The following is a 12,302-nucleotide window of genomic DNA, read 5'->3' on the forward strand; positions in this document are numbered from 1 at the left end:
TCCTCAGCTGTACCAATTACAATATATAGTATTTTCAAATTAAAATCTCATAGTGAAAAACAAACGGAACCACAGAAATGCAGCACTAAGAACAGTGTGATACTATGACATATGAGCATAGTAGGCATAATGTGATGAGCATGAATAAGTACTACAGCCCAGTAAATTACCTCTGTAGATTTGAAGTGTGAAGATTGTTCACATTCACTGGAAGAACATGTCCATAATTTTGCCAAATACCCTGAATTCTAGTACAGATTTGCCCTCCTTTCTCCCCTCACAGTCAAGCTTCTCAATACCCAGTCACAGACAAACAGTGTGCACCAGCAACCCCAATATGTAGCCTTACATAGGTTTCATTATAGATGGGACTCTGTAGCAAAATGGTGTCCTCATATTTTTATTCTAAGTAACAGAAGTACAGCCACTGTCAAGTAGCTGCAAGCAGAAAAAATCACCTGCTAGTTTGTCTGCAGTGCAGTACTAATGTTATTAGGAGTTAAAACCATTCCTTATCTCACATCCCAGAAGCTGTGTAAGTTCGTCAGTTCATTTCATATTTTTAAACAAACTGCTCAATTTTTAGAATTTTATTAGGCAATAATACATGCTTTCATTTCACAGCCTTCAATGAATCATTGTCAAATACACTTCAGACAATATAAAGCACACCAATAAAACCAAATAAATAACACCTCCCCTCATCCCCCAAACACACACACACACACAAACCCACTACTACCAACAACACAAAACATCCAGGATTATGAATGCCTTGACAGAGTTAGCTCTGAATCTTCCTTCAATGGCTAACAGGCTTGAATTGGATGTGCTACAACAAATCACAGACTAAAAACTCCTGGAGATCACCAGGTAAACTTTGCAACTCTAAGTGATGAGGACAGAGCCATTGTAACACAACCCCGGCATCATCCAGTAAGCCAGTGTTAGTCAAGTTAAAAGTCACATGCTACACTAAACAGTCATGAAAAAAACAGTGCAGAGGCCACCCCTTCCAAATGAGGCCTGGAACCTGAACTGTACCACTGGAAAAGAAAATTAAGACTATGGCTTAGCAGCCTGAAGCTGAGGCTGCAGTTATGTTAGCCTACCTGTGTTAGCACAGCATGGGCAATACCAGCAGCAGACATGTGGTAAATGTGTAAGCTCACAATTCAGAACCAGGTGCTTACAAGTTTCTTATTTCTGTTTTAAAACATATAAATATGTGCTTGTGTACATGTGTATATACCCACACACTTCACTAACTTTCAAGATTTTTATTTTTTTTTAAATTGCTTATCTCTAGCTTTACATGTCTTTTTTACAAAGAAAAGAAATGACTCTCGGTTTCTTTACATAAGGAAATTCCCTCTTTTTCCAAAAGAGATTCTTTTTTTTCTTTCTGGATAAGGAGTGCAAAGTCAGACTGTTTTACAGCATAGCAGAGTTTGAAAAGTGATCTTTCTCTTAAGGCTTCTTTCACTTTAGACCTTATTTAGGCCTCTTTTCCTACAGCATTTCTCCAGAGTGCCAAACCGTACAAGCTGTCACTGAAAAAAATTATAAAAACCACTCAGTCATTATTCCTGAACTTCTCGAGGCCAGTTGGAAACGCAAAAGTGACTGTCTCCTTACAACCACTCTTAGGCAGTTATTTCCTACAACGTTTTGCCACTTGTACGCTGAGGTAGGATATGAGCTATTTTTCTAAATGTAACAAATTTCATCAACTCTGTTACAAATACGCTGCAAGACAACTTACATATGACATAACAGTAATACTGACCATTTTGAGCACCTCTGCTTAAGATGTATTTTCATTAGCATTTCGTAGCTGACCTACATAAAAGAATTGTTTTTCTTGGAAATGCCCTTGTGAGTTTATCCTTGCATTAGGTAAGACCTATGAGGTTTTAAAAGAATTCTCTTTTCTTTGTTAGAAAATACCATCATGAAGTCTTAAAAACACCCAAACCCTTAATCACTTCAAAACAAACTACCAACAAGACGTGTGACACAAATCTGAAGAGGAATCATATGTACTGATATTTTCATTTTTTCTGTTGCAACTGGAGCAATAATTTTCAGCTTACCAGCTCAACAAGAAAAAAGGTGGGAAAGGAAAAATACTTATTTACATTTTCAAGGTGATTCTGAAAGAAAATATTAGTTTTCACTGCACAATATCGAAGTATTTTAGGTAGCTATGCTTTCTTATATCAAGACTTACTGTGGCCCAGATAAGGAGTAACATCTTTCTCCATAACAGCCAAGTCAGCATCACTAGGCAAGATTCCATCTTCATTTACTCATTCCCTGTATCATGATCAGTTGCAGGGATCACAATCAAGAAAGCACCTTCTCTATGGAAAGCTCCACAACAAATTATTTGTGCTCAGCTACTTCACATTCTTAAGGATCATAGGGACCTACAAATGGGGAGACAGCTGACATTTGAAAAAGGAGAATATTGTGATGGTACTAAGAGGGCAAGAATGGTTTGAAGACATTCAATCTGAAGGCCTCGAATGCAATGCTGTGCTGCAACGACAACTAAAATCAACAAGAGCTGACTCAGCCTCTCAGCACACACAAAAATTCTGACTTTTGTGATACAACATCAGACAAATTCTTCCCAGTTCTCCTTGGAGCTCTGCAGAGCACAAATCCAGCAGCATAGGCCACTCAGGGAAGTTTTTTACCACCTCTGCTGTGTACAGAAAAGTCATATCTATGTTAATGTAACATCCTATAACCAAACAAACATGGACATCTCTTTGTGTATGTAACTTCAACAAACCCTTCTGATGAAAGCACAGGGCTCCACTCTTTTTTTCCTAAGGCATCACCAAGCAGACCACCTGAGGAAAGCCAACACAAGGTTCAGCCCCTGACTGCAGAAAGCAGGAATGAATTTCTTGCAGAGCAAAGACGTGCCCAAAGGCTGCCAGCACACCTGGAGGTAGGCGTTGGGTGCAGCAACACAGCTGTCTGCAGTACAGACAGGGAGGAAGAATGATTGCAGTGATCCTCCTGTGAGATCCTCCATACAAGAATCAAATCACACCAATTAGAACAACACAACAGTTTCATTCAAATGTTTGTACTGTAATTAAATGTTTGTATTAACACTTGCCATTACCACTTTAAAAGTGTTTCTACCTTGACCAAAGCACGGGCTCCTCATTTTGTATGCAACTCCACTGTCACAACTAAAACCAAGTCAAAGCAAAATACAAAGGCAGGCCAAGCAATACCTTGCTGCACATCTAAAGGTCAGTGCCCTTAGCAGCCAATCAGGAAGGCATGGAAATACAGAGAGGGCTGCCAAATAGCTGAATGAAAACTCTGGATTTGTTTGACTGAAACCAAAACTCAATTTGGAACAAAATGTAAATGTTCAGCTTCATGTACAAAAGTTGGAGTCCTTACATCTCACAAGAGACCTAAGCCCATATGTAGTGAATCATTTATGGATCTTGATTAAGCTTTAAGCATATATTTTAAAGAACATTTTAAAACACGTTATGTGGTATTTTCAGATGCTTTATGTATAGAGCAAGCAACATACAATAGCTGGATGGTGTATTCACAAGAAGCAGAACAATAGATAAAAGCTTTCACATACAAAAGACCCTAAAAATGCTTTTTGGCATTCAAAAACAAACTGAGCTTAGCACCAGTTCTGGTCCAAAGATCTATTGATTATATTGCTAAGCATTCTAAATGGTCTTAAATCACACATACTAATTCTGTATAGACTTACTTCCTCAGCGTTAAGCTGTGGCTTTGGTTTAAAAAAATTTAAGAACTCCTCATCCATTCAACTCAACTTCTTTCACAGAAAAGATATTCTTAGCTGCTGATAATGAATTCCTGTTTTAAAACTGAAAGATACTAAGGATGGCAACATGAATTAAAATTCTGTTAAAGAAAATAAAACACCAGTCTATGACTAAACATATTTAGTGTCAGCCTGAAGCAATTTTTCATAATGTATAGATTCAGGGGGAAAATGGTGCATTAAAATAATTACTCCAGGACTTCAAGCTTAGCCATCCTTTAGTTTGCTGCTATAATACTGTACACACTGTATTCATGTTGCAGGGCTGAAGAAACTACACGTCTATGTCAACAGATGTGTTTCTTGGAAGACGGCTACAAAAATCAAGTTTATTCAAATGTTTGCCAGCTACCATATGCTGCAATACTACTTTAAATGCAACATAAGGCTTTGGGAACATACTTTTACTGCTATCTACACTTTGTTATTTACTTTCCGTTTAGACTAAATACCAGAGACGGGGCACACGAAGGGGTGCAGTGTCCTCTTTGTGAAAACATTCTGCTCGTTGTAATATTTAGAAAGCAAAAAATACACACAGCACTACACTACTCTCGACCACTTTCAGCGGCTGCAGTTTCATAGAGAGGCTCTGGGAAAGATATTTTTACATATGGCATTAATTCTGGGAACTTTTAATAATGGCCAAATATAATTAAAAATTAGGCAAAAATTCCTGCCATGGAGCGAGCAGTACAGAAACAACTCTGTCTGAAGAAAAAGCAATCATTTGCTCATATTCTGAGTCCAGAAAAACACAAAACACACGTGGTACATTTTTAATATTTGAACTACATTAGGCCCTACTCAGCTCCTATGTGAAGCGAGTGGCAAAACTCCAAGATGCAGCAGGATTGAGCCCCTGATGTTGTCATAAGCATTCAAATAAACAAACAGGGCTGTAACACATTCTAAGCTTCCACTGTGTTCCTCTAACTGGATCCAGGCAGAAAAAGAAAAGGACATTTCATTGCATTTTTTCCAATAGCAGAATAACAACAATATATGATTTGATATTCTATGGAAGTGACTCTAACAATCCAAACATCCAAAGGAAAATAGAGTCAAAGAGGTTGAGATAGTTTTATGCACTAATTTGGAGGACATCGTTCTATCAAATCTGATTGTAGTGTCTGATCTCTCTGAGTCTGTAACATCTCTTTTGGACATCACTCTGGACTTTCATCAAATGCTTGATAGAGGGATGTTTTCAAACAATCCCAAAGTGGCATCTAACACAGCTAGCTCAATTCCCCAGGCTCTATTTACAGACAAAAAAAAGGACTGTCAATGTTCTGAATCATCCTCAGGGAAAACTAAGCTAAATCTCTGACTCAGTCTCTTCAGTGACTCTCAAAGGAACTGCAAAATCTGTAACTCATTCATTATTGAAAGTTAAATGGTGTAAAGATGGCATCCATTTCTTAACCAGCAGAAGAAATTTAGGTCTGCTTTCACCTTGACTTTTCTATAGCCTGTGATTTATTTTTGTCAGCAATACGACTAAATGATATGCTTCAAGCTGAGTACACATCTCAGGCACACCTCTCAGAACTCAGTACTGACTCTGAAAGCTTTGGCCAAAATCCAGCAAGACCCTCAAGCATTTGAATAACATTATGCATATTGACATCTCAAGTTTGCATTTAAATGCACATCAAAGCCCATCACAGGATCACAGCCAGGGAACTCAGCACCTTCCAGAACTAATGGTTAAAGTTCAAATTTTAACTGAGTCAATATGCATGAAATATTTTCCTTTCTGACTATGTATATTAAAGGTATCTTAAATTGCTGTAGGAAGCATTTCCCAACTCCGCTAGTTTTTTACTGTTCAGCTTATGTCAAGTTCACCTTTTTGATGCACATTATCTCAAAGGAAAAGCAGCTCCACTGTATTTATGATACACCTGCATACACTTGTCAGTATGCTCAGGAGGCTCCCCTGCTCTGGAAGGATGCCAAGCACCACAGGCACAGCTTAGGAGCTAATGATACATGTGATAGACTCGGCCACATCACAGTTATCAGTCCAGTCCTCACAACACATTTCTCACTGGTGACACGATATGCATTCTCCCAGAACATGAAGAGGAACTCCACTGATAACAGTGATTGTAAAAACTCCTTTTGATCATATTTTGTGGAGCTTTATACCAACATTAACACTTCTAAGCCACACAAAAAGTAATTTGTGGGCTGAAACACTTCAGTGCTTCTCCCTGAAAAAATAAATATATAAAACTGTTCATGCCACAGATGTGATGGAATTTGCTGCACTGTGAAACAGTAGGTCTTTTACCAGATAAGTTCTTTCATTATGCATGTATTTGAAACTATTGACAAAGAAGTCTGTAAATATTCATTAACAATCATAAGGTCAGCATTTTCTGAGGTAATACCAACCAAGCTAATTAGTCTTACAAATATGGGCCAAATGTATGGAAAATTAAAACACCAGACATAAAACAATGCAACTTCAGAAACTGGCTCAAACACCTGGAACATTTTCATTGTTTTCCATATCTGGTTATTAGAACAACCTCCCTAGATCTGGTTGCCTCAACACTGTTTTATTCAAGCCAATCCTAAGCTACAACACTCACAGCAATGGCTGGAATACACCTGGGTCTGTGACATACATGCCACAAACACTCTGCGACTCTTAATGTTAGCCAGTGCTTGCAGAGAAAAGCACTGTGTGATACGCAGTAGTAAATTACTTACATCACTGTTAGCCTGTGGCATGGCATACCCTAGAAGTCAAACCACAGCCAAACACATGGAAAATATGCGTGTCACAAAACCGTATCACTTCACATTACATTTATATTGAGAAATGGTATTTTCACAACAATATGCCTCTCCGACTTCTCCCAGAAATGGGATAGTTTCAGAGACTATTTCTCTTGAGTAATCTCCCATTTTTTCCCCCTCCAAGCTTTGGTTATTTAAAAAAAAAAAAAAAAAAATCATGCCTCTTTGCAGGGCATGAAACTTGTCAATCTATTTACTGGAAAATGGCCATCCACATATACACATCAGAAGCCCATTAGGGAACATCACAAATCCACACAACATTCCAGAGCAAGATCCAAAATATGGATCTCTTTCTTAGTTGACAGATGTGTAAAATCATATGCAGCCAGACAAGTCCCTAATGACCACACAGGTGCACGTGCTGAACAATGCAAGTCTACTAAGATCTGTATTAGCTTATACTTGAAAAGTTATCTTCAGAAAACATTTTTCAGATGGGATAATGTGATTCTGGGACCAAAAAAACACCACACCCTTTTTTAGAGGAGGGGAACATATTAGCTCAGCTAGGTAGAGAGGCTGGAGAGAATCCCTGTGAAAGAAGCCAACTGTGAGAGGTTTTCTGGGAAGATATGACTATCATTTGGCCTCAGTACTGCAGTGATCTTTCACTAGAAATACTGCACCTTATTAATGTGTATGTTCTCTTTTACTGATAACTACAGAATCAAGCACATGTTCTAAGTAAAAACTGCTTATGGATGACACATACAGATTACAGCTTTCCAATTCAATTGTGCTCAAAGACATGTATGGGATTCCATGACAGTATGATTTGGCTCAAATGGCTTTGTGTCACCAGTTTCACACTCCACCCGACACTCGGAAGGAGCCCTGAGGGACGTGACTGAAGCTGTTAGCAGGCTTCAGCCCAATCAGGTGGAGTCAAACTGGCCGCCACAGATTAGGCAACATAAGAGCAGCATTGAATAATCTTTCAGAACTTGTACACTGCGGCTCCTCACCAGATTGAAGGCTCAAACCTTCACCCATGGAGAACAAACAAACAGTGACTGCTTGAAATTCAACAAATTTGTAGAAATACTCAGAACAACTGTAACCTAATGTCATGGTTTTATTTTTTCCAAACTTCAAGCTTTTAACCAAAGACAATTAACATTTTCCATTCCTCTTGCTGAAGAACGAGATTTCCAATGAAATACATCAACTGCTAACTCTATCAAATGAAAATGTATTATTTTTAAGATTATAAAATTTAACAGAAGGCTTATGCCTAAGTATTCCTTGCTGTATCTCTCTCAAATGAACAACTAAATTGGTTGAATATCATGAAACAAAAAACATATACCAGATGAGGCAACTGGCAGTTTGATAACAATACAGCTGTACAAGGTGGGAAGCAGAACTGAATAATCTCTGCCATAACATAACACACGAAACACAGAGGCAAGGTGCTACTTATCACTGGTAAGCAGACATATCAGAGAGATGCAAACAGCTCTTCTGATGACTTATTAAATTAAATCAAAGATTGGGTAAAAGCAATCATCAATATTTTTCATTTGTCAGCTTTTCCACATACCTCTTTCACACTGAGGTCCAGTAAATCCATATGTGCATGCACATCGGTTTGGAGCAACACATCTTCCTCCATTTAGACATCCATTTTCACAGACAGCTGTATCAAAAGGAAGGTAAAAGTAGTCTTTATTATATTATTCCCAGAAAAATAGGAAACTACATGCTTAACCAGCTCAGGTAAACTAGTAAAAAATGTAAACATAACAGGTCAGGACATGTTTTTTCTAGAATCCTTTGCTATTTCCTGGCCTCATTAGTATAATGAATTCATCTTTTCAAGGAGGTATAATGTAAACATGCTAATAACCACAGTTCCTCTGACCTCTCAGAGCCTCTTTGATGACCTGACAATTCCACAACTTTGAAATAACATCTCTTTCAAACTCTCAACAAAGAAGCACAGAAAAAGTAGAGATTGCTCATAAAAGGTGCAGGTGAAAAATGCACCTTTAAATTCTCAGAGGTGTTCCCGATATTCAAGCATATTTAACCATGCATTCGCTACTCTGCCATAATTTAAAAAAATAAAAATAAAAATTCAGTGTTAAAAGGCTTGTTACTGGTGTTTAATAATCCACAGTACCAAACAGGAGAGCAATATGCAATCAGTGTCTATTCTGATTTAGTTAATGCAAGATTCCCTGCACTACACAGTCACTAGAGCCCAGTTTTCCTCATAATAAACTCCAAAAGCAATTTCCTTCAAAAATAATCAGAAAATGTAACATTCACATGAAAAAAGGCTTTTTAAGTACAATTTGATGCTCATTGAGTAATGTTATTCTTTGTTCTGTTCACGTTCACTTCAGTAGAAAGAACATTTCCATTTATCCTCTTTTATCCACTTGATATTTCACAGAGAAGGCAGAAATACAATTCTTAATCCTTTCACCATGTGATCCTCTTCCAGATTATTAGAGTAAATTCCTGGTCTCACTGAAGTTCATGTTAAGTGTGCCATTGACTTTGACAGAGCACAAAAGGTTTTCATTAAATAAGCTAAACACATTTTCTCTGTCAGACCAATAGTTCACTAGATAGCAACACGACAGCCTTGGTTAAAAACAGCATGTACATCCGTATTTGAGTTTCTTCACAGCATTCTAGCCAAGAGCAGCAAGAGACCACCATAATCAGTTTGGGAGAGGCTTCAAGCAGCAAATCCAGGAATGTTGTTGGCTCAGGATTGATTGAGGAAATAAAAACTATGTCGATCGACAGTATCGAGACAATATCAAAATAAGTAAAACTTCTAGAGTGTAAGAAGAGACAAATCCCTAAAATAAAAAAGAGGCTTTGTATTAAAAAGCTCAATTTTATCTAAGATGAAAATTGAATCCCATGTAAATTCTGTATTTATGGCCTCTTGCTCTAGTGAGTGTAAAGCCCTGGAGGTCAACAGGAATTATGGCAGTGTGAGAACTGCAGGATCAAGTTATATCCAATTATTATGAATTCACATGATGTTTATTTTAATAGCACTGATCAGAAAGAATTCACTCGGCACTCATTACAAAGTCATGTGTTTTCCTGTAAAATTCCACTGTACCTGATCAAAAACAAGCTCAATACCAGCTGAAATTTACTGTTAAAGGCATCCAGTTCACGTATCTCAGAATTGTTTGATTGTACACAGTATCTCTACTAATAAAATGTACTTACGCTGTCCACAATGCGTTCCTGTATATCCCTTCTGACAGAGGCAGTGGTCATCACTACAGCTACCTCCATTCATGCACCGGATGTTACAGTGTTGTACTTGAAAGGAAAAAAGATTTTCCTGAGTTAAACCAAGCCAAGAAGAAACATACAACTATCTGCTAAGGAGGTTTCTTCAGGAACTGATTATATGAACTAGAAAGCAGCACTAGAAACAGAAGATGCGTATTTTAAGATGTATTTAAAATAGCATACAGAAAACAACACTGATCTACAGTTCCTAAGAACTACAGGCTGCAGTGCAAGAATTTGACACTACCTTCACTCACTGAAGTCAGCAGCACTTCCTACGGAGCATGAATCTGCAGAATTCATCTCCTAGCTCACAGTGGTGCGAAGAGATCATCAGTTAGGGGAAAGTACTGAACTTCTGGGAGATATCACCAAGGAGTAACAGTCTTATACAGGCAATGGGAAAAGGAAGCATTAAAAGGAAAGAAATAAGAAAGCTCCTGAGGACAGCCTGGCTCTTCCAAAACACACAGTACCAGAAGCTGATCTGCTCAGGTAGGACTTCCTGCACTAAAAGGTAAAGTAACAGGGTAATTCCTTTTTGCACGCCTTCTATGGGCTCACCCCACCGCCACATAAAGCTGCTGCTAGCTCCTGTGCCTGCAGAGCTCACAGACAGCACTTCCCCAGAGCCAAAGACCTTCCCTGCCAGGAGCAGAGGCCGAGGAGTAGCACAGCCCGCTCTCCTCAGCAGCAGCCCCACCATTTGTAACGATTAGCAAGCGGGCCAAGTCCGACGCCAGTAAAGCATAAAAGCATGTGCTGCGTTTTTCTAATAATAAGGACAAATATGCTTTTTAACTAGAGGTCAGGAACAACTTAAAGCTTTTCATCAGGCACAGAGCAGCCGGCAGGCCTCTCGGCAAAGTCCTTCTCACAGCTCCCACTGCCTAACACAGCTGCTAACAGGGGCAGCACACAAGTACGCAGCCGGGAAATGCTTTCCCTCTTAACAGGAACCACATGAAAGGCTCCTCCCCAGATAGGATTACGGGAGATCAGCATTTTAGTAGGTTGTGATGGAGCACTGGATACCTACCCCATGCTGTCTGAAATGCTCAGGTCAGAAAAATACAAATTGCACGTCCTGCCAAAGCCTGCTGCTAACAGGTGCCATGCCAACCACTAAATTTTTCCTGTTGCACAAAGCCCTTAAGCATTGTTTGGCTTTTTACAGTTTGAAAGTATGTGAGTGGAATCTTTTTTTTTTTTTTTAAAGCAGAATTAATAATTTTAACTGTATTACCATCTACAGAGATATGAGTCCACAGAATACAAGTTAAACATGCAAATGAAGAAAGGATTTTAAATAATCTAGCATTTGAAACACTGGTACACTTAATTCTTCAGTTATAAAGGTAAGCACTCTACCTCACATTTCTTTTGTGTCTAATATTTACGATACATCTTTGGATGTACTTCAGGCAACAAAAATGTGCTAACATTTCTCAACAAAAAGAGAAATTGTCTGCAAATACAGAGTATCTGGTGAAGATTTTTGGACAATGTCCTAAGTAGGTCAGAAAAAGGTGTATAGTTTCTTTAAAATGTGTAGTTCAACTTAGCTTTATACAATCTTAGAAAAACAGAGGGGATTACAAAAAGAATAGGAAATGATATCATCTGTCAAGCAGGGAAGGAACTTAAAAACCACAAACTGATTTCAATTAGAGCAAGCTATGCCAAGAGCTAATTTCCATTCCCACATGAAGACCAAAGCCATTTAAATAGTTTGAACTACATTTGAGATAAAAAGGTTAACAGTAGCTTATATGATGATTTTCGTATTATTTGTTCAAGTAACAGTAAAGTATATTTCCCCATTTTGGGATAAGGAGTGGTTTTACACATAACGCACACACACACACACAAAAGTTTCCATAATTTGTCTTACTGCTTCTCAAAGGAACTTTTCCAAGGTAAAATATTCCTTCCTCCTTTTTAAACTAAAATCATTACAGGAGAGACTGCTGGGACAACCCATTGTAATTACCAAAATGAGCTATTCTAATCAGTGATCTTTCTGCCTTATTACTATGCAATAAAACCAGTGACATCAAGTCAGTAAACTAATAATTTTCTGTTGTCTTTTACAGGAATGTTGAAAACAGTATTTCCAAAATAATACTGACTATTCTGAAATATTACCCTTCCAAAAGTTTATAGAAAAACATGCAAAAGGCTGTCTGGAGCTTAGATGACGATTTTAAGGCTGCATTTTTGAAACTAGCATACTACTGCAGGTCCAGAGCCTCAGCTATATCAACAACTCCGTTTGTGTCAGTAGAGATATTCCACTAAATGAAATAACCTGTCCCAAGGTACTGCATTGACTGAGACTAGAGGAAAAAGCACAGGAATT

The 12,302-nt window shown here is 38.2% G+C and overlaps 1 protein-coding gene across 1 annotated transcript in view; it reads right to left on the bottom strand.

Moving 5' to 3' along the window:
* The window catches only part of FBN1 (fibrillin 1), a 147,478-nt gene that overhangs the window by 115,877 nt on the left and 19,299 nt on the right, over positions 1 to 12,302 (bottom strand). Inside the window, exons 5-6 of the mRNA XM_085233531.1 lie at positions 9,872 to 9,967; positions 8,211 to 8,306 (exon numbers count right to left, since the gene is read on the bottom strand). Of these exons, the coding sequence (XP_085089657.1) occupies positions 8,211 to 8,306; positions 9,872 to 9,967 (192 nt within the window). The remainder of the gene's footprint in view (positions 1 to 8,210; positions 8,307 to 9,871; positions 9,968 to 12,302) is intronic.

This window comes from Meleagris gallopavo, chromosome 12 (assembly GCF_905368555.1).
Source record: "Meleagris gallopavo chromosome 12, MGAL_WU_HG_1.1, whole genome shotgun sequence".
Classification (NCBI taxonomy): Eukaryota; Metazoa; Chordata; class Aves; order Galliformes; family Phasianidae; genus Meleagris; species Meleagris gallopavo.